At 35.4% G+C, this 24,268-nt stretch overlaps 1 protein-coding gene across 5 annotated transcripts in view; it reads left to right on the forward strand.

The window, feature by feature from the left end:
• LOC109825080 (DNA topoisomerase 3-beta-like) overlaps positions 7-24,268 on the forward strand; it is a 28,056-nt gene continuing 3,794 nt past the window's right edge. For all 5 annotated transcript variants that reach the window (XR_002242895.1, XR_002242893.1, XR_002242894.1 and 2 more), the window contains exons 1-4: positions 7-45; positions 195-323; positions 1,903-2,115; positions 22,660-22,839. Coding sequence is in view for 2 of the 5 variants with exons in the window: in XM_020391793.1 (XP_020247382.1) it covers positions 246-323; positions 1,903-2,115; positions 22,660-22,839 (471 nt within the window). In the remaining 3 variants the exon portion in view is untranslated. The remainder of the gene's footprint in view (positions 46-194; positions 324-1,902; positions 2,116-22,659; positions 22,840-24,268) is intronic.

Raw genomic sequence — 24,268 nt, forward strand, 5'->3', positions numbered from 1 at the left:
ACAAAGGGAGAGAGAATAAACATTGCGAAAGTTGAGCTATATGAGGTGAACTTTATTTTTCATTAAATGTTTGGTTTCTTAGGCTTAGACAAGCATCTTTGTAATATACGCGAATATTACCTTTATGTATGTGGCTTCCAGAATTTGTTTGTATTCAATTCTAATAACCATTTTATTTTCATTATATTTTTTAGGGTAGCACCTCGCCTCCAGATTACCTCAGCGAGAGTGAGCTGATATCTCTAATGGAAAAGCATGGAATAGGAACGGATGCTTCAATTTCTGTACATATAAACAACATATGCGAGCGTAACTATGTGCAGGTTGTCCTAACTTTCTTTCCTCTTTTCATGTGGTTTATTCCACTGCATTCCTCTTTTCGTGTGGTTTAATCCACTCTGCCCTTGTACGTCCATAGAAGTCAGGGGTGGATCTATATAGGGGCCAAAGAGGCCATGGCCCCGTCCCCGCTCCTGCGCCCCCCCCCCCCAACCCAAGTAAAAAGAAGAAAAAAAAGTTAAAAACGAAAAAGAAAAGAAAAGAATTTATGGAGTGAATGCGGGTGGGGAGGTTGATCACAATAACTTATTTGACAGATAAAATAAGAACATGTTCCCTTAAATGACTGCGAAAGAAAACTTTAAAATTTAGATATTGAATCGGACTTTATTCTGAGAAGAAATCAAAGGATTGCTTGACGGGTTTCCTGGAAACAAAGAGAGGAAAAAGGATGATGAATATTATTTCTGCTTTTTGTGTGTGGTGTTTTGGGAAAATACTTAAATGGGTTTTGTCTTTAATAGATGAGAAAAAGTATATATGGGGAGCACCTGGGGCCAAAAACAACCCATTGGAATAAAGGCTTAGGTTTGGGATTTTTTTTCAATTTTCTTGGCTAAATAGGATTTAAATACCCTATACTATGGTTTTAATGACTTGCATTTGCATACCCTGCCTTGTTTTTTCTTAACATTTAGGGCTTGATTGATTGGTTTCCCACAATTATAGGAAATATAAAGTCAGAGAGAAAAACCCTTTTCATGAGTTTTCTAGGGTTTCCTGAAATGCTAGTCCCATGTTTGGTTTGCCCATAAAAGAACGGAAATGGATATTCCAATTGATCTGTTATTTGTTTCACAACATAAAGTAGGAAGTCAAATATAGGAAATGGGGGTTTTGCTTGAACAATGGGGAAGTGTGCCATTTTTTAAGCCATAACATTTGGTTTCCCTGGATCCGAGCATTTTGTTTGGAAATGGGGTTTCTGAGGAAGTGGCATGGCTGGGGTTTTCTTGCCCCATCCCTTTAAACCATGAGCGAAACAACGTAGGAAAAAGTAAAGTGCAAACATCAAAGTCTATGTGGCAATGGCTGAGATTTCATGCTTTTATTTTTTTGAACCAAACAGCCCTTAAATGCCGAATTGTTTACATGACTTTGCATTTTATATACCCTCCTTTTTCTTTTCTTATCATTAATATGCTATTGTTTTTTAAAGCCGTACATTACTACTTTTTCTTAGTTAAACATTGGAATATCAGACAGTTTAACTCCATAAATCTAACTAATGGATAAAATCAAATTTAATATCATAAGAAAAATAAAATTCAAATATAAAAATTTAAATTTCTAAAAACTAGTATTGTAAATGCTATTATCATTTTATGCTTTATTTGAAAGTCTTGTTATGCGGTTATGTTTATAGAATAATCAATCATGAAAAAGAAATTATATATGATCTTATTATTAGTTATTTTGGACCCCCCCTTCCCAAATTTTCTGGCTCCGCCACTGATACAAATTACTGTTGCTGAGTACACACAGCCTCATGTGTGTATTAGCAATATCTAAAATTTGTGATTCCTTCCTGGACATGAATTTTCGTTCTTGTTTTATTTGAAGGTCAACTCTGGAAGGAGACTGGTTCCCACTGTCCTTGGAACCACTTTGATAAGAGGGTACCAATGCATTGATCCAGACCTTTGCTTGCCAGACATTCGTAGCTTTATAGAGCAGCAAATCACACTGATTGCTAAAGGTCAAGCAGATCATGTTCGTGTTGTGCAACATGTTCTTCAACAGTTTACTCAGAAATACTCTTATTTTGTTAAGCAGGTATGCTACACTTCTTCAACAGTTCACTTAAATGCTCTTATTTTGTTAACCTGGACATTGCTTTGTTAGTGTGCATTGTGTATCTTGAAATTTTTTAGTTATGTGGTGTGCCCTTAAGGGACATTTACGCAGGTCAAATAAACTATGCGAGTTGAGTGACTTGTTCACTATTGACCTTAATAAAACAAGTGACAAAGGTATTTATATCGGTTACTATGTAACATGTGACAATCTTAGTATTGATGTGTTAGAGCATCAGCCTACCTTCCAATTGACATAGTTCACTTCTTTCATGCTCTTTTTATCCATGGATAAATTCAATAACCCATTATGATCATTGTGCATACTTTCCGCTGGGTTGCAGATTGAAAACATGGATGCGCTTTTTGAGCACATTATTTCGGCCTTTAAGACTGGACGGTCTACTTAGCAAATGCGGTAAATGTACACGGTACATGAAATACATTATCCAGTAACCAACAAGGTTGTATTGTATCACTTGTGAGGAGGTCTATCATCTACCTCAAAATGGAACCATCAAGGTATATTGTATAAACTAATATTTTTCTGTAGCCGGTATTTGAGAACTTGAAAATAGTAAACTACTATACCATCATTTTCCCATCTTTTTGTCACTCAATTGTTTGGTATGCTTAAAAGGCATCTAGTACACTATTTTATCTACATTAGACAGTAATCTGGATAGTTAATTGAATTTTTTTTTCAGCATTCTTAAGCTGTTTGGCCTATCAACCTAGCTATAGTCTTTATATACCTCAGTCCCCCTTCATGTCTTGTTTTTTTATTCTCTGTCAAGAATAAGAAACTAGAATGACAACTCGTAGTCATTGTTGTGATTCTGAAGAAAATCCATCTCATTTGCTAAGAATTGATCATTATCAAAGGTTCTCTTCCATATTTCTTTTGACAGATTTTTTAGGGATTGTCACTTAAATGCTCTTATTTTGTTACTGATAACTTATTCAGGTCACCATGTATACGGTATGATATATAGTCAAATGGATTACTCGCTTTTGTAATCTCTATTTTTAAACCTTCTAGCGATAAAGATTCATGGTAATGCACTTTGAGGATGTTCTGGAGTTGAAATATATCAGCAAAGGTCTAAGTGACAACATATTGAAACTATGCACCTACTGGAAAAAAGAAGTTCCCTCATGAAAATTGACTGAAAAGGAAGTGATATCTCCAGAACTGTGCCAATTACTGTGGAGAATGAACGTAAATTTTAAATATTGCAGACTTGAAAATTCAAATGCAATCAACTTGAACTTTCAGTTATCGGTTTAAGTAAATTACTGTGTATTGTGTACATTTATTGATATGGTTTTTAAATAATACATGTTACACTTTTAAAATACGGGTATTAAACCCGAACACACTGTTGGATACAACATTTTAATTTTGCAACTTACCTGATATAGTATGATATAGGTATTAAAACCACATTGTAGTGGGTAATGATGCCGACAGATGACAGCAGATGGAGAACACAAGGAATCAGCTTTCTTAACTACAATGTTCATGAAAAGATCAAGAGCAGATGTAAACTATATTGACATAGTTAGTGATATGATAGACAGACCCTTGATTAAAAGGCAATTAAGAAGGATATGATAGGTAGTAACTTAACATAGGAGATAAAATCCAAAATAGAACCGAGAGAAAATTAGTATTTATGTAGGCTGACCGCGCAAAAATTTGGTATAAAGCATTGTTTGTTGTTGTTAATAGACTTTTTTGTTGTTATATAGACTGCTTGTACATACGAATATTAATGATTTCTCCATTTCATGTGTTTGAGAATCTATGCTTGAATGGGAATAGCTTCAACTAGGTATAATAACATATTTTACCTTAGGTGTTTAGGTACTGGTGTTAAGAGGAATACGGGCATAAGTTGATGCAAAAGCGTTTGGCTATAAACAATTCCATGTTGCGTCAAGAATTTCCTATGACCCTGTGTAGCACAGAACTTTTAATTTGAAGATGTGTGCATAACCAACAGGTGTGTCAGACAAGTAGTCTTTTGTACATTTAAGATCGGCCACAACGCAACATGTTGTGCCTTGTTACATATCAGTGTTTAGGTAATGTAGCCTGTTGACCTAGATTTTGTGAAACTTCTTACGAAGAGAATTCGACTTACAAGATGTAATAAATTTTTCAGATATAAGTTTTTGGTGTTAGAAAGGGTCTTGGGTAGAAGAGGTATAAGTACCAAAAAACTTTGGGTGTTTGGAAAGTTGAGAAGAATAGAAATCCTTATAATCTTATTATTCTCCATCTACTTTCTTCTACTTGGCTGATTGTGACACAACACAGAAGTGAAAACCCCAGAATCCACAGGGCATTTTACTAATCCACAAAGAAAAATCTTCAAATCCATAAAGAAGCAACCTCGAAGCAAGAAGTAAATAAAGAGGATCTTATTAGTCAAAAGCCATGACTTTAGGGCTTACAATCCTCTTCGTGAATAGAAAAAAAAGTAGACTGCTAATAAGACTAAAATTGTGAAAAACAGAAAAGTATGAAAACTACTTAAAAAGACTTCCTATGATTGAGGAAATCAATTGGTCAAATTTGAGATCAAACCGGATTCGTTTCCTAATCAAAAGTAACTCCGAAATCATTACAAAAATATGCAAAAAAAAGGACAAAAAGTCTGATATCTCTCAATTCGGCAGAGAATTTTGTGAAACAAACGGCAGCAAACCGAACTTTGGTGGTGTTTGGTGACTCCATCTCGAAAATTTACACGATTTTCATATATAAGTTTGTTTGATTTTACCATGGCTTGAAAAACATGGTTTGGGAGAACTCTTTCTCCATCTGCAAGTCAAAATTCCACGCCCCCGTTTGGGCATCTGCCGATTGTAGTTGGTTCATGAACGCCTCCATGACACGTTTTACATCAGATTGCCAAGGTTCATTCCCTATTATCAGCCTTGTCCCTTGGAGTTATTTTCCTCTCCCAGCCCAGTTTGATCTGTATAACATATCTGGTGGACCGCAGCCTGCCAACGAGATGGTCATTGCAACTGCTATACATGATCTTGTTTAGTACTTACAGTTTTGCACCTAATGACTATGGTCTGCCTGTCCTTTAGTGTGGGCCTGGATTTGCCTGTTGCTATTCTCTGACAACCATGCTTGTTGCTAAGTGATTCTTCCTCACTGTGGCTCTGTAATGTGCTTAGCTAATCCAAATCGCTTCTCTGCCATAATTATTTCCGATCAGCAAGAAACTTGTTAAGAGTGCTGTATTGGGAGAGAGTAGTGATGGACTTTGAGTGTGCCATGTTTGACATTGCTTTGTTAGTGTGCATTGTGTATGTGAATTAGTTAGTGTGTGTGCCCTTTAAGGGCACATTTACGCAGGTCAATAACATGCGAGTTGAGTGACTTGTTCACTATTGACCTTATAAAAACAAGTGACAAAGGTATTTATATCGGTTACTATGTAACATGTACAATCTTAGTATTGATGTGTTAGAGCATCAGCCAACCTTCCAATTGACATAGTTCACTTCTTTCATGCTCTTTTTATCCATGGATAAAATTCAATAACATTATGATCATTGTGCATACTTTCCCTTGGGTTGCAGATTGAAAACATGGATGCGCTTTTTGAAGCACAATTTCGCCTTTAGCAGATTCTGGACGTCTACTTAGCAAATGCGGTAAATGTACACGGTACATGAAATACATATCCAGTCAACCAACAAGGTTGTATTGTATCACTTGTGAGGAGGTCTATCATCTACCTCAAAATGGAACCATCAAGGTATATTGTATAAACTAATATTTTTCTGTAGCCGGTATTTGAGAACTTGAATTGAACTATGAAAAAAGGATTGGGAACACCAAAAAAGGCTTTCAAGATTATCAATAGCGGATAGCGTAGCGTAGCAGTGAAGTACAACAGGCTATTTGGGGCTATAGCAGCAAAATAGTGAAAAAACGCAAAGTCAACTAGCTGTCCAATTTAAATATATATAAATATTTAAAAAATAAGAAAAATTAAAGAATAATCTAAAAATAACTAACTACCCATCAATTTATATAATCAGATAAATCAATAAAAATGAAAGAAAAAAGCAAAAAATCACATGTTTGATGTTGCTCTTGCTGGCGTCAAATCTAAAGGTGGTAGAGGCGGCGATGAGGAGTTGAGTAGCTGATGGACTTTTAACTGAAGTTGAGGAGTTGTTGGTGGAGTTGCAGACGTTCGACAATGATTTGGAGTTAAAGCGGTTAGGGTTTTCGGGCGGGAGGCAGTGCAATTGACAGAAATTGTTATGAAGGAGCCCGCAATTGTAATTAGCGCCGCAATTGCGGTGCTATTTGTCGTAATTTATAATAGTGCATACTCCTAAGTGTGAGGTATTGATGTTGCTAAATTCACTTCTATAAAGCATTTGTACTTGAATGGACAAGAAATCCATATGAAGTTCGTATCCGTGCTGAGGGGCTGTTTGGTTGGCTAAAAAGCAAGGAAACTTATTTCATGACTTTTCTTTTGTTTGGTTCGCTTCGTAAAACTAAGAACATAGAAGTGATGAGATGAGTTATCACCATGTTATTGGATGACGTGACCTATATTTAAGGAAACTCATTTATGACCCTCCTCCTTTTTTTTTTTTTTTTGAGGAAATAGGTGGAAATTAACTTTATGATGATTTCCTTCTACTATTTTCTTTTCCTTTGATTCTAGGAAATCATCAAACAGGCCCTTAGTGGATATGCATTAGGTACACGCTTGCATGTTCCATGTTCCAGAACTTTAAGATATGATTTTATGCATATCATATCTGAAACATTGATTCTACATTGGCTGTATTCATTTACACATAAAAAGTTAATAGTTTAACATCAGGTCGCATCTGAAAATTATGAAGCTAACATGGTTCTTCAATCAGTTATACATAACTATTGTTTCGTAGATGAATTTTTTGACTATCTTTGTATTTTTCCTTCATAAGATGATTAGATCTTTCAAGCTATTAAATATTAATTTGTACAGACTGGGACAATCGTTACCATGTTATTCATATCCATCCCTAAATATGTATACTATGTTTAAGCAAAGTACCAAGCATTTTGGCAGGGAGACACAGGTGGGTAATGTGGAGGATGGTAATTGATCAAGCTAACAATAGCAAGTTAAACACAAGGAATAAGCACAATTAATTAAGATTAGTGATGAGTAAAGAGATAAATGCACAAGTGAAAAGGATAGAAGGACAGTGTGAGAGCAATATGAGTTATCCTGGTTTGCTCTATCCTAGCTTAACTCCATCACCCATAACTTACTAGCTTAGCCTACAAATCCATCAGGTTTCGCGATACAGCGTATCTTGATAGCTGAGCATACAGATATGGCATGAAAAATGACATCATAAGCAGCTGGTGTCTATATCATAGGCATGCCTACGGGCCCTACGCTATTTGAAGTATAAAATATGGAATTAACTCGTGTGAAGAAATATAACATGACTTATGGAATTAATATATTCCATATAATTTTTTTATTATGAATCCGATTATTTGGAGTAACTTAACTGGAAAGCATGCTAACAGGAAAGTGGATATTCATAGAAAATGCCTTTTCTCATCTTTCCATTGGGAGGTTAATATTCCTGTTCACTGTATTGAACCTCAAGTTTTGTTATTGGTTTAATTGATGATAAATCATTGTGATATATTTGTATAACAAACATAGTTTTTGTTCCAAAAAAGGTCAAACATGATTGTATAACAATGTCTTAATTCTTAAATATATGTGAATCATCTTACAAGTGTCAAGAAAGTATCAACGAATTGTTTACATTTGCATTTTTGTATTACTAACTTGGAACACATTCGAAAAGTGTCTAGGACATAAGGAAGGGGTCTCTTAGAAATGTTATGTTGACTACATGTTCATTCCAGATATTTTTCATACTAGGAGTGTTCTCTAGCACCAAGTTCAAAAATACCTGGGGAGACATGTATAATGGAAATGGTAAGCTATGGTAGGAGAGATCAAGGCTCATATTCGTCGTCATTGTGTCTCAAGAAGCGCGAGGTTGCCTCTCTTGTACTGTGGTTAGACTGTGATGAGAGAAGGTGAAAATATCTGTTATGAAGGTACTCCGTTCTTCAAATCTAAATAATATATTTTATATTTAATTGTTAATTGTGTACTGTACTAGCCTAAATCAGAAAGGTGAAAAGATTAAGAATTGTAATTATTTATGGAGTATGTTCTGGTACTGTAGTTTCCTAGCAATAAACTTCAAGGGAAGAAATGGGATTTCTGAAATAATTTACCATTTTTTTTTTGGTTCATAGAATTCTAGTTGATATATTTATCTTAGAGGTGATTTTTCGCGACAGCAGATATCATAGCTGCATTGTTCTCGTGCAGGTAATATGACAAACTTCAATGACACTGCATTTCATGCGTGTTTAAAACTTATTGAATGTATGTAATACCAATTACATCTTTTTTTCTCTTTCAGATCACATTTGCTTTGATGGAGATTCCTCTCAGTTTGGCCTATATTATTTTGTTCATGACAGAATCCTAATTATCAGTTCATCAGTTACAGACTGATTTATGTGTTTGAGCTTTCCATGAACCCAAAGACATTATAACGCGAGCACAACAAAAAGTATTACTGCTATAAATGGTTATTGTTAGAAAAAGGCGATCGACTCTTCATCGTCTAAGTTTCTATGCATTACAACTGATGCAATGACTAATGACTGACCAGGACTGAATATTGTCTTTCAATTATCCAGTTATTGAATGTACTGGGTTCCCTGCATCTGAATCGGGAAGAAGAATTTATCGTGCTCGATTTTCATCGTTACTGAGAAAGACATATTGAAGGCCATGGACAATCTTGTTGAACCCAGCAAAGATGAAGCTTTAGCTGTAAGATGCACGCCAAGAGATTGACTTGAAGGTTGGGGTAGCTTTTACTCGGTTCAAACTCGTTATTTCCAAGGAAAATATGGGAACCTTGATTCTACTGTAATTTCGTATGTCTCACCTACCCATCTCTGTCCTATTGATCCTTTTCCTTAAATATATGATCCATCTTGTTTCATGCATGTCTGATGGTTGTGAATGCTCTCTATAGTTGAGGCCTGTCATTTGTATGCAGTGACTGTGCTACTTGTTCATTGTTCTTTTTCTTGTATTTTGAATCTTTGATCCACACTCCAACTTAATAACTGTATATGCTCAATAAGATCAGGGCTCAGGGCTTATTGTCTTTGAAAGGTTATTTTCCTCAGATCTGCAAGCATACTAATTGTAATATTTGTTCTCCAATTAGGAATCTAAGGTGACTGAAGGCTTTAGACCTTGGTCTTTCCTTACCTTTTCAGATAGATAACAATAAAATATTAGATATTAGCAGATAATAATGTAAAAGATATGCAGGTTAAGAGAAGATATTGGAATCACTGGTTGACCTGAAACTGAACTTCTGAGTGACCCAGGTTTAACCTAATTCATCGTTTAGGTCGGATTGGATCGAAAGGGTTAATACTTGATCAGATGAACTCGATGGAGCATGAAAGTTAATAGGTTCTTTATGAATCCATTTCTAGAATTTTATATGGGTCATGGTATAGGTTCATAATTGACAATTTGAACCTATTCATTCCCTTTAATTTTATATTTTTTGTTTAATATTTGTTTTTCTTTAATCTTCACTTGGTTTTGATTTAGATTTTTTATGTAAAATAAGAAACTAAATAATTAAAGTAGATATTCCTTATAGCATAAGAGGTGTTAGATCTGGTCATATTAATTCTATATTAGAAATGTATGTACAAACACATATTGCTAGTTTTCTTGCCTTGCCTATATTGGCATCATTAATTTTTGTTTTAATTGTATAGAAATTAAACATGAGCGATAAAGTAAAATGTTTTCAAATTATTTATATTTATTATTTGATAATATCATTGATAATAAATATATTATTAGATTGTGTGTAGAATTCATATTTTATGATGTCTTTTCTTCCTAAAGTTATTAGCATGATTAGGTTAGCATTAATCATGATTTAGGCTTTCTTGATGATAAATTCATGATAGGTATGAAATATTATCACAATATATTAAAAGTCATGTAAATTAAATAAGTATGTTTCTTAATATAGAATACTAATTGTTTCAATTTTCATGAATAAGTAATATCATATTATTTGCATCATAAAGATCAAGATGGAGTCTGCTTTGTATTACGTATTGAAATCATAAATCTAAGATGCATTAATTAAAACTTGCAAGAGATAGGCTAGAATTTTCTCGTCTTCATAATGGTGTTTTACTTGAAGAGAATGTTGAGTATGCATTATGTAAAGTATCTAGCTGTCATTAAATTCACCATATTTGCTAGTTGATACATCCTGTGAATATATGCATCCTGTTGGAGCTAAATATGTCCGACTCGTTTTGCTGTATATTTGGTGAAATTCTTTTACTTACCTTCTGTAACCAGGTTATTTCATGGTAATTATTGTTTCCCTTGAAATATATGTATTATTTTGTAAAATACCACCATTACATGGTTAGCTATTCTATATATGAACAGTTACATGATTTATTATGTTTCCTCTTTCAGCTATGGCCTTGCCAGACCCCTACTCTAGGTTTCTGTGTGCAGCGATATCTGCAGATTACTACATTCAACCTGAAAAGTTCTGGTCCTTGCACCCTTATATATTAAAAGATGGATATGAACTACAGTTGGAATGGGATCGTAATAAAGTATTTGATTTTGATGTAAGGTTTTCTGGCATATTTTGCTTCTTTCATTTCCTTGCATTCCCCCTTTCCTTTATTGCATTTCTTACTCTTGATTGAACTTTTTTCTAAAGAAATCTCGTTGCTTAACTTAAATTGCAGGTTGCTATGATGTTTCAGAAGATGGTAACCGATGATAATTCTCTTAAAGTAACTGATGTGTCAACAAAGGAAGAAAGTAAAAGTCGCCCTTTTGGCCTTAACACAGTTAACTTGCTGAAGGTCATTGGTTTTATCATGTTTGAATTTTTTATACTCTTATAATTTATTTGTTAGCTTAATGAACTAATCCATATTTTGGTCGTATGTCCTTGCTGAATAGGCTTCTTTGTGATGTTGCTGTTCAAGCATTGTACCAAGTCAAGATTTCTAAGTTTTAGAGCTCATATGAGAATTGTTTCTTTTTCCTTGTAATTTTATTTCCTTGGCTAAATTTCCCACAAGCAGAGAAACACATAAGCACCCCATTATTGTTCATCGTGATTTTCAGTTGTATTGACTTCTCCATCTACCCAACAACTGTTATTGGATTAATGCGATTTCCTGTTGTATGCACCTGAAGTGCATTAAACTCGTCCAAGTTATTAAATGGGAGATGATTTTTCTATCAATTACCATAGTTAGAAGCAGAATAAATTTCAGGAAAACAGACAAACAATTTTAGGTTCTTCCATCATTTGGTGTTATAAGCTCATTATAAGCTCACAAGCTATGTAACAGAAGGTATTTATTGATAAGGGAGATATTTAAAGGTATTTATCAATAAGGGAGATATTTAAAGTATTTATCAATAAGGGAGATATTTAATGTTGAGATATATTTAGTACTCCACGTGCTAGGAAAGAGAGAGACTGGAATACGTGGAATCCTGGAAAAGGTGGAAAATTCCAAGAACTTTTTTTTTAAATCATTGGTCCAGAAGAGAGCAGTTCTATCTTTTATACGTGCTAAGTATTATGGTATGTTTTGCAATCAAAATTTGCACAACTAAACAGTGTTGTACACTTGCAATTTAGTTCTTCGACTGGTGTATACCCTACATATCTGAACAATTTACAGACCCCATCTTCTAGCTTCTATATACAATTTCAACCTTTGTGCCTTGGTTGCATGAGATTCTGTAAGTTCCATTTCAGGCCCTTTCTTGATTAACTGATTTGCTACGATCTTCACGTCAGTTGTTTTGAAGTATGGGTATCCTAGTTAGCCTTCTTAACTACCTGTTTCTATATGATTATGTTCAATCCAACTTTCATCTTTAATGCTGCAAAGATATTACATTTTGATTGAAGCTTGTCTTTTGATCCAAAGGTCTGGGTCCTTGTATCAGTTCAATTTGTTGGAAAGAGCTTATAGTATGTACTAATAAATTGCAATGTATAAGGTGCTCAGCTGTTGAGTTATTTAGCTTATATGGATTACATACTTATGAACTGTTTCATACTTATAGATTCTCTCACTCTGATATTTGCTTTTTAAGTCTTATGAAACTCTGGATTCAATTCACTATAGCAGGGCCATGGATTTTGATTCTTATTTATGTATTGCAAGTGTTTAAGCAAAAAGTTCTTTCTAACGAAGCTAGCTGGGTTTTCTCCCCCTAGTTAGATGACTTTCTATAGCTACTAAGCATTTAAATACAAATAACAGAAAAGGAGAAAAAAAATCGGAGTAGAAGTTGACAAGAATGACTTGAAATTGAATTCAGCAGCAATATGTAAATCATACAATAGTATGTATGAATATAACGAGGATCCAATAAAAGGTGTTTAACAAATGATAGGATCATTTTAAAATCATCTGTCATATCGAGCCCTAAATAATTAAGAGGCTTCCAAAAATGCCACGAGGTTTCTGCAATTGCAGGGATGGGAAGTGCGAGTATGAAGCCTGCCCTTCTCATTTAGAGGTGCTTATTCCATGACCTGAGATGCGCTTTTGAGATTAAATCCTTGTTACACAAGTGACCAACCATCCTGCTACATACCACTTATCAAGAATCTACATTCTGTTCACTGTCCAGAATATAAATGGTTGTGGAGAGCCACCCTTGATAATCTCACTTCAGCTAGCCAGCATGGTGGAGTCAAGAACTCCATCAGAATGGTGTCACGATATTTATTAAAGACCTTATACTACTAAATTTTTCACTAAATACACATTACAAATTGGGCCCATCACTTGTTCTTCTTGTTTTGAAATTGTTCGCAATAATAGCCTCATTGAAATACCATACTAAACACATTATTCGTTCAACTTAAACTTATGTATCTCTTTTTCCTTTTTCAAAATAATATTATAGAGTTTCAATTGAATACGTGGTGATATTGGCCATTTAAGTCTTGGTCCAAGGGTAACTTTACTATGGTATGGCTATTAAGATCGATGGTTCACTTGATTACTTAAGTCCAAATAAATTTTGGGGTCAGTTTGCCTTCATAAGCTCACATATGGTTCATTAATTCGTATGATATGGTGTCACCTGACACCACCTAAGTGCTCAGCTCCCGTTGCAGTGTGTTGACTGGCTCATCCTGAAACTTGCATTATTTCATTTGCATACAGTGTACAAGATAATATTAGAACGATACTGAAATGTCTGTCAAAGACACATACAATCTTCGAGTAAAAATTGTATTTGGCAGTGCTTTGAGTTAGCTAATCTCACATGCATAGGCACATAAATGAGAAATTCTCTTAAGGGGCCCGACGCCCCCCCCCCCCTCGCGCCTCTTTCGATTCCGTTTAATTAGTAATAGATCCGACTTTATTTTGAAGCAATGCAATTTGAAACCAGCTTATGGATGCCAGTAGATAGCTTGTTAGTTCATTTTAACAGTGTTTCGTAACAGGTTGTCATTTTCCTCCAGTTACCAAGGAAAATCACATGTCCTTTGATGGCTTTGAGCTCCTCCTCTTCTCCATGGCTGGCCAGATGGAAAGTGTTTCCCACTCTGCCCGCTATTAGTTACAGATAGCGCCTCCCATTTGAAGGATCGATAAAGTCTTTGGTGCCTAAAATTAGTATGTGCAGGCAAACTAGGGCAATATGGTGCTGCAATGCGCCTGCTTGCTTTGCCCCGCCCCAAAACTTGCCCATTCTTTGATAGCACAAGTGTTTTGTGCTTGCCTCGAGTGCAAGTGGACCCTTGTCCTTGACCTGTACAGTGGCACCCCAATGGAGGCTCTACTGCAAATGTGTGCATTGTATTGTTTCTCTTCCTCAGGGTGCACATGGATGCTCACAACGGGTAAAGTAGTCCGCGGACTGTGATTCGACCATAATTGAAGTGGACTTCACAAGAATACAACTCCACTAAGGTGATGGAAACTATCTCTCTATGAGCGAGAATTGTATTGCTATGTGATGAGCTATTACATTCTCTTGTGGATGAGCATAGGAAGTCATTCTTTAGCGCCGTGACGGTAGGGGAAAGAGGAAAGAAGGTCGCGGCAGAAGAGGGCGCAGGGTAAGAAGAGGGGTAACACATGAAGACCGAAAAAATGAAGTTCTCGGATTTCTGAGATAAAAAAACAAAGTTTCTGCTTAGTTTACCCAGTAAGTCAATATTCTTCCACAATGTTTATCAATATATACCTTCACCATGTGCCTAAGTGGCTTAATATCGAAGCCGATTTGGGAAATTGATAAGGACAAAGAGCTAAAGTGGTTCCATTAAGGGTTAATTGACGGATAGACTCCGTACTTCTATGTTATAGATAACCCTCCTGTCCCATCTTAGTTTCATGTTCAAGATTGGGCTTCAAGGATCGAAGTATCGAGCCTTCGTAACTGATTTCACTTGCTATAAACCTTGCATAATGATCGTCACAAACAATGAATTTAAAGGGAAAACATAACAGATTGAAATCGCAGGTGATCTGTCTGCAACAATCTCGGTGAGAGTTGATCTATTCTCTTACAGTTGAACGCCCTTCTATAAATGGTATAATTTTGAGTCGTCTCTGTTTTACTTGTCCTTACAATTTCTTCCTTAGGGCAGGAAACAGCGATAAAAGGGGTGGAGATCAATTGCATGCCAAGAAGTCTAATGCATGAATCAGTGAAAAAACCCTCAAAGATGTAATAGTTTTCCTCGGCACGGATATTTAGCAGTGCTTACTATTATATTGTTTTGCTTTGCAAGCACTCTTTATTCTTCAGGGAATAATGTATCATTGTTATTCCAACAACAGTAACGCTTCTTGCACTGTATGCTAGCCTCTGTCTTACTGTGTACAACACCCGTATCTCTGTTGTTCTCCTTCACATCGACAATTTCATTCCGCTTGAAGGGCGAAGACTTGATCACAACGGGCAGGGCGTTCCTCAGCTTCCCTGAAGCGTTTTCCGACTAACAACGTCTGTACAATCGCTTCGCAAAACTATCGAAGATGCTGCTTTAACCTCAACATTGGTTGCATTCCGATGCTGAGGTTCCAAGAACAGTAACCCTTCTTTCTGTCCGCAATATCTTTTCAGATTAACTGATACAGCCACAATGCAACTCAAAGGTGTACCGTATTGCCGACGCGCATGATAAGCAAGTGCTAGGGTCGGCATAAGCTCTGAGCTTGATGCAAGCCAGCGAGGACACATTCGTAAGTGTCGGGATTTGGTGATATTGTAGATGATCAGGGCGCCAAGTGCACCTCTGTATAAGCAGTGGTGATGGATCGGTTAGCCGTTCTTGTGCTGGGCAGTGTCCTCATATCTTGGCCTTTGCGAGCTAGTATTCGATTGAGTGATGGTTTTTGTTCTGGAACTCTGACGGCGTTGCTTGGTTATCGGCCTGAATTTCATTTTTCATAAAAATGGTGACAGAAGTTGGGTACTTGCCCGAGGGAGAAATTTCCAATAAGCGCACTTTCTTGATTACAAGTACTTCTTTTCTGCTTGCTTATTCTTCTCTTTCATTAAAATTATTGTTGATGTGGGTTTTATGCCAGTTGTGGTGGTTGTTTATGTTATTGTTTCTGCTGTTGTTTTGGTGTCGATGGTTTGAATTTTTAGTTGGAGTGTGGACCGCCCCCTAGTTAGATGACTTTCTATATCAGTTCAAATTTTGATGAGTTACAAAATCAAACTATACATGGATAAAACAGTATCGAACTGATTGCATATTCATATTTCCTTTTTATTTAGGTTGCATCAAGTGCACTAGGATTTGGACCACACATGGCCATGCAATTAGCAGAGAGATTATATACTCAAGGATATATAAGGTATTCTCTACAGCTTATCTCAAGGATATATGGTTTTCTCTTCATCTTAGGTTTAAAAATGTGAAGGTTTTGGCTAGAAAGCCTTTATGTCAAACCTTGGGTTTGCTAGATGGTCTCTTTTTTCCTGCACTTAATTACCACATTGGTTAAGTGTGGCATAATTTGTTGAATCAGCAATTACCATATCTTGTTTTCACACTTTAACCCATACCACTTTAGTACAGTACTACTAGCATCTATCCTGAAACCCATATTAACCTGTGCACTAATTGGTCTCCACTCTTAATTTTGAACCATTTGAAGTTTTCCCTAATTAATCAAGGCTACTTCACTTACTTGATATACTCGTTTCTTGTGTTATTTATCCATTGCCAATCATCTAAACTACTTGGTTCGATTACTTCATTTCTTGAACATGTTTTAGTTCTTCTAAAATATTGCCGGGTCAACATTGTTTCCTTCCTTCTTTCTTATGTTTTAATAAGAAGACGTGTGTCTTATGTGTTTTTTTCTTTTGTTTCCTCTCTTCATAATGTCTTTGATGTATCTGTTCATTTATGGCTCACTGTAGCTTTCTACATGATACATACACCCATGCAAAAATGATCAGCTCTCTTGGATTTTCTTATTGCTTTCACCGCTTCACCTTTGATGTCTGTTACCTAGGTCAAACAATTGATATGCTTTCTCTAGTCATCCTTAAGAATGCTTGTAAAGTTAGCAAGAGGTTTTCATATGAAGTTTTAAGACAATTTACTACTACCATAGAAAATCCTTGCTATAAATAAGGTAAACAATTGCCTTTTTCTATTTATTCTTCTGAATATTAGATAGTTATATAAATCTTCCCTCATTAGTCATTGGAAAGTAAAATATGATAGATCTTGTCAACTTGAATGAATCATTTATGTTGCTGGTTTAGTGTGTGAAACTGTCATAAAGTTCCATGTTTTGCCTGAATATGGCATATTCCTGATACACTTTTTTGATGACATCTTCCAGCTATCCACGTACAGAGAGCACAGCATACCCTGGATCATTTCGATTTTAAGAAAACAATTTTTTTCACCTGGGCACAACTTTGAATATCCTGTATGCTGTGATTTTGTGCAAATCATTATTAGCTGAAGGTTTTCATAAGCCAAGAACAGGTATCAGATGCGTGTCATCTGCCTTCATCCCATGCCGATCAGCAACAGAGGATATGTAGAAATGATGCTTGGAGCTTGTACAGTATATATGTCAGCATTTATTGCTCTGTAGTCCTACTGCAAATAAAAAGGTCAACTATGTTCTCTTCCTTCTGTAACTTAGAACCGTCACTAAAGTACTCAAGATGTAATAGAAGAAATATCACTGAATATATGTAGGTCATGAGCACATGTTTAGTTATGTTCTGAACTTTTGTTTATTTGAGGGTAGTTTACAGCATTTTCTATCTTAAATATGACTTGTTCATGCTCTCTTACAGGACTAAGGTAGAATTTACTGTTTGGTGGTGATGTTCCACTGTGTGGGTCAGCATGTCATAGCTAAAGGGTTTACATCTATCATGCCATGGTTGGGCTGTTAGCTGAAAAAATCTTCTCAGTTTACAAAGGGAGAGAGAATAAACATGCAAAGTTGAGTATATGAGTGAACTTTATTTTTATTAAATGTTTGGTTCTTAGGCTTAGACAAGTCATTTGTAATATACGCGAATATTACCTTTATGTAGTGGTGGCTTCCAGAATTTGTTTGTATCAAATTCTAAATACCATTATATCTTCATTATATTTTTGGTAGCACCTCGCCCTCAAGATTACCTCAGCAGAGTTGATCTATATCTCTAAATGCGAAAAGCCAGTGAATCAGAACGCATGCTTCAATTTCTGTACATATAAACAACATATGCAGCGTAACTAGTGCAGGTCTTCCTAAACGTTTCTTTCCTCTTTTCATGTGGTTATTCCACTGCTGCCTCTTTTCGTGTGGTTTAATCCACTCTGCCCTTGTACGTCCATAAGAAGTCACGGGGGGATTATTATAGGGGCCCAAAGAGGCCATTGCCCGTTCTGCCGCGCTCCTGCTCCCCCCCCCCCAACCAAAAATGAAGAAAAAAAAAGTAAAAAAAAGAAAAAAAAAGAAAAAGTAAATATGGAGTAACATGCAGGTTGGAGTTGATACACATGAACTTATAGAATTAAATAAGAACATGTCTCCCTAAATGATGCGAAAGAAACTTTAAAATTTAGAATTTAATTCGGACTTTATTCTGAGAAAGAAATCAAAGGATGCTTGACGGCGTTTCCTGAAACAAAGAGAGGAAAAGGATGATGAATATTATTTCTTTTTGTGTGGGTGTTTTGCGAAAATACTTAAATGTTTTTTTTTTAATAGATGATGAAAAAGTATTAATGCGGAGCACCTGGGCGCAAAAAACCCATTGAATAAAGGCTTAGGTTTTGCTGATTTTTTTCAATTTTCTTTGGCTAATAGATTTAAATACCCTATTACTAGTGGTTTTAATGACTTGCATTTGCATACCCTGCCCCTTTTTTTCTTAAACTAGGCCCTGATTGATTTGTTTCCCAAATTATAGAGAATTTAAAGTCAGAGAAAAAACCCTTTTCATGAGTTTTCTAGGGTTTCCCTAAAATGCTAGTCCCATGTTTGGTTTTGCCCATAAAAGAACGGAAATGGATTTCCAATTGATCTGTTATTTGTTCACAACATAAAAGTAGGAAGTCAAATATAGGAAATGGGGTTTGCTTGAACAATGGGAAGTGTGCCATTTTTTAAGCCATAACATTTGGTTTCCCTGGATCCGAGCATTTTTTGGAAATGGGGTTCTTTTGAGAAGTGGCATGCTGGTGGGTTTCTTGCCTACTTCCTCCCCCTTTAAAACCATGACGAGAACACAACTGTGGAAAAAGTAAAGTGCAAACATCAAAGTCTATGTGCAAGCTGAGATTTCAATGTCTTTTTATTTTTTTGAACCAAACAGCCTTTAAATGCAACGAATTTTTACTGACTTTGCATTATATAACCCTCCTTTTTTCTTCTTATCATTTAAATATGCTATTGTTTTAACAAGCCGTACATTACTACTACTTTTCTTAGTTAAACATTGACGATATCAGACAGTTTAACTCCATACAATCCTATACTAATGGATAAAATCAAATTTAATAATCATAAGAATAAATAAAATTCAAATTAAAATTTAAATTTCTAAAAACCTAGTATTGTAAATTGCTATTATCCATTTATGCTTTAATTTGAAAGTCTTTTATGCTAGGTATGTTTATAGAATGAATCCAATCATTGAATAAAATGAAATTATATATTGACTTATTATTAAGTTTTTTGGACCCCCGCTTCCCAAATTTTCTGCGCTTCCGCACTGATACAAAATATTTACTGTTGCTGAGTTACACACAGCCTCATGTGTGTTTACGCAATTATCTAAAAATTTGTCGATTCCTCCTGACATAATTTCGTTCTTGTTATTTATGAAGGTACAAACAACCTGGAGGAGACTGTTACCCACTCCTGTGAACCACCTTTTAGATCGTCCAACGTACATGCATGATCCAGACTTTGCTTGCCAGACATTCGTAGCTTTATAGTAGCAGTGCAAATCACACTGATTGCTAAAAGTCGCCAATCATAGTTTGTGTTCAACATGTTCTTCAAACAGTTTATCTCAGAAATACTCTTATTTGTTTGTTAAGCAGGATGCTACACTCTTCAACGCTTCACTTAAATCTTCTTATTTGTTAACCCTGATACTTATTCAAGTTCACCATATATACGATATGATATATAGTCAAATGGAATTACTTCGCTTTTGCTAATCTCTATTTTAAACCTTCTAACGATAAACGATTCATGGTAATGCACTTGCAGGATGTTCTGAGCAGCCTCCGAAATAGTATCGCAAAGGTCTAGAATGACAACATAATTGAAACTGACCATACTGGAAATAAAGAAGTTCCCTCATGAAAATGACTGAAAAGGAATGAACTCTCGCAGAACGATGCCAATTTACTGTGCGAGATGAACAGTAAATTTAAATATTCCCTGCAGAACTTCTGAAAATTCAAATGCAATCAAACTTGAACTTCATTATTCGGTTTAAGTAAAATTACTGTTGTATGTGTTACATTTATTATATGGTTTTTAATTATACATTGTTACAGCTTTTAAATACTGGGTATTAAAACCTCGCGAACACACTGTTGATAAAACCATCTTTAATTTTGCACTTACCTGATATAGGTATGAATAGTATTAAAACCAGCATTGTAGTGGGGGTAATGATAGCGACAGATGCAGCAGATGAGCAAGCACAAGGAATCATGCTTCCTTAACTACAATTGTTATGAAAAAGATCAACGCAGAATGTAAACTCACATATTACATATTAGTGATTATGATCAAGACAGGAACCCTTGATTAAAGCAATTAAGAAGGATATGATTAGTAGTAACTTAACATAGGAATAAAATCCAAATTAGAACGAGAGAAAATTAGTATTTATGTATGCTGACCCAAAAATTTGTATAAAGCATTGTTTTTGTTGTTATATAGACTTTTTTCTGTTAGTTATATAGACTGCTGACATACGAATATTATATATTCCATCCATTATTGTTTGAAATTCTATGCCTTGAATGGGACTAGCTTCAACTAGGCTATAATAAATTATTTTACCTTAGGTGTTTAGTACGGTGTTAAGAGAAATACGCGGCATAATTGACTGCAAAAAGCGTTTGGCTATAAACAATTCCATGTTGCGTCGAAAGAATTTCCTATGCCTGTGTTAGCACAGAACCTTTATAATTTGGATAATGCGTGCATCAACCAACAGGTGTGTCACACAAGTAGTCTTGTTGTACATTTAAGATCGGCCACAACGCAAACATGTTGTCCTTGTACATATCAGTTTTAGGTAATGTGCCTTGACCTAGATTTTAGTGAAAACTTCTACGAAGAAATTCGACTTACAAGATTATAAATTTTTCAGATATAAGTCTTCCTTGTGTTCAGAAAAGTGTTGGTAGAAAGTGTATAGAGTCTAACAAACAATACTTTTTGGGTGTTGGAAAGTGAGAAGAATAGAAATCCTTATAATCTGTATTATATCTCCCATCCTACTTTCTTCTCTGGCTATTGTGACACAACACAGAAGGGTGAAAAAAAAAAAAAAAAAAAATAAAAAATCCCAGATCATCCAGTGGTATTACTTATATCCACAAAGAAAATCCATTCAACATCCATAAAGAAGCAACCTCGAAGCCAAGAAGTAATATAAAAGAGGAATCTTATTAGTCAAAAGCATGACTTTAGGGCTTACAATCCTCTTCGTGAATAGAAAAAAAAGTAGACTGCTAATAAGACTAAAATTGTGAAAAACAGAAAGTATGAAAACTACTTAAAAAGACTTCCTATGATTGAGGAAATCAATTGGTCAAATTTGAGATCAAACCGGATTCGTTTCCTAATCAAAAGTAACTCCGAAATCATTACAAAAAAATAGCAAAAAAAAGGACAAAAAGTCTGATATCTCTCAATTCGGAGAGAATTTTGTGAAACAAACGGCAGCAAACCGAACTTTGGTGGGTTTGGTTGACTCCATCTCGAAAATTTACACGATTTTCATATATAGTTTGTTTGATTTTACCATGGCTTGAAAAACCATGGTTTGGGAGAACTCTTTCTCCATCTGCAAGTCAAAATTCCACGCCCCCGTTTGGGCATCTGCCGATGTAGTTGGTTCATGAACGCCTCCATGACACGTTTTACATCAGATTGCCAGGTTCATTCCCTATTATCAGCCTTGTCCCTTGGAGTTATTTTCCTCTCCCAGTTTGATCTGTATAACATATCTGGTGGACCGCAGCCTGCCAACAGATGGTCATTGCAACTGCTATACATGATCTTGTTTAGTACTTACAGTTTTGCACTAATGACTATGGTCGTCCTGTCCTTTAGTGTGGCCTGGATTTGCCTGTTGCTATTCTCTGACAACCATGCTTGTTGCTAAGTGATTCTTCCTCACTGTGGCTCTGTAATGTGCTTAGCTAATCCAAATCGCTTCTCTGTCATAATTTATTTCCGATCAGCAAGAAACTTGTTTAAGAGTGCTGTATTGGGAGAGTAGTGATGGGACTTTGAGTGTGCCATGTTTGACATTGCTTTGTTAGTGTGCATTGTGTATCTTGAAATTTTTTAGTTATGTGGTGTCCCTTAAGGGACATTTACGCAGGTCAAATAAACTATGCGAGTTGAGTGACTTGTTCACTATTGACCTTAATAAAACAAGTGACAAAGGTATTTATATCGGTTACTATGTAACATGTGACAATCTTAGTATTGATGTGTTAGAGCATCAGCCTACCTTCCAATTGACATAGTTCACTTCTTTCATGCTCTTTTTATCCCATGGATAAATTCAATAACCCATTATGATCATTGTGCATACTTTCCCTTGGGTTGCAGATTGAAAACATGGATGCGCTTTTTGAAGCACAATTTTCGCCTTTAGCAGATTCTGGACGTCTACTTAGCAAATGCGGTAAATGTACACGGTACATGAAATACATATCCAGTCAACCAACAAGGTTGTATTGTATCACTTGTGAGGAGGTCTATCATCTACCTCAAAATGGAACCATCAAGGTATATTGTATAAACTAATATTTTTCTGTAGCCGGTATTTGAGAACTTGAAAATAGTAAACTACTATACCATCATTTTCCCATCTTTTTGTCACTCAATTGTTTGGTATGCTTAAAATGCATCTAGTACACTATTTATATCTACATTAGACAGTAATCTGGATAGTTAATTGGAATTTTTTTTTCTAGCATTCTTTAAGCTGTTTGGCCTATCAACCTAGCTATAGTCTTTATATACCTCAGTCCCCTTCATGTCTTGTTTTTTTATTCTCTTCAAGAATAAGAAACTAGAAATGACAACTCGTAGTCATTGTTGTGATTCTGAAGACAATCCATCTCATTTGCTAAGAATTGATCATTATCAAAGGTTTCTCTTCATATTTCTTTTGACAGATTTTTAGGAATTGACTATGAAAAAGGATTGGGAACCCAAAAAGGCTTTCAAGATTATCAATAGCGGATAGCGTAGCGTAGCAGTGAAGTAACAGCATTTGGGGCTATAGCAGCAAAATAGTGAAAAAACGCAAAGTCAACTAGCTGTCGCAATTTAAATATTATAAATTTTAAAAAATAAGAAAAAATTAAAAGATAATCTAAAATAACTAACTACCATCAATTTATATAATCAGATAAATCAATAAAAATGAAAGAAAAAAGCAAAAATCACATGTTTTGATGTTTGCTCTTGCTGGCGGTCAAATCTAAACGGTGGAGAGCGGCGATGAGAGTTGAGTAGCTGATGGACTTTTAACTGAAGTTGAGGAGTTGTTGGTGGAAGTTGCAGAGTCGACAATGATTTGGAGTTAAAGCGGTTAGGGTTTTCGCGGCGGGAGCAGTGCACCAATTGACAGAAATGTTATGAAGGAGCCCGCAATTGTAATTAGCGGCAGGCCAATTGCAGGTGGTGCTATTTGTCGGTACTTTGAGTAATAGTGCATACTCGCTAAGTGTGAGGTATTGGATGTTGCTAAATTCATTCTCTATAAAGGCATTGTACTTGCATGGACAAAGAAATTCCATATGATAGTTCGTATCGTGCTGAGGGCTCGTTTGTTGGCTAAAAACATGGAAAACTATTTCATGCTTTTTCTTTGTTTGGTTCTGCTCGTAAAATAAGACATAGAGTGTGAGATGAGTTATGCCACCATGTTATTGATGACGTGACTATATTAAGGAAAACTCATTTATGACCGCTCCTCCTTTTTTTTTTTTTTGAGGAAATAGGTGGAAATTAACTTTATGATGATTTCCTTCTACTATTTCTCTTTTCTTTGATTCTAGGAATCAATCAAACAGGCCTTAGTGGATATGCATTAGGTACACCTTGCATGTTCCATGTTCCAGAACTTTAAGATATGATTTTATGCATATCATATCTGAAACATTGATTCTACATTGCTGTATTCATTTACACATAAAAAGTTAATAGT

Source organism: Asparagus officinalis, chromosome 10 (assembly GCF_001876935.1).
Source record: "Asparagus officinalis chromosome 10, Aspof.V1, whole genome shotgun sequence".
In the NCBI taxonomy this organism is placed as follows: domain Eukaryota; kingdom Viridiplantae; phylum Streptophyta; class Magnoliopsida; order Asparagales; family Asparagaceae; genus Asparagus; species Asparagus officinalis.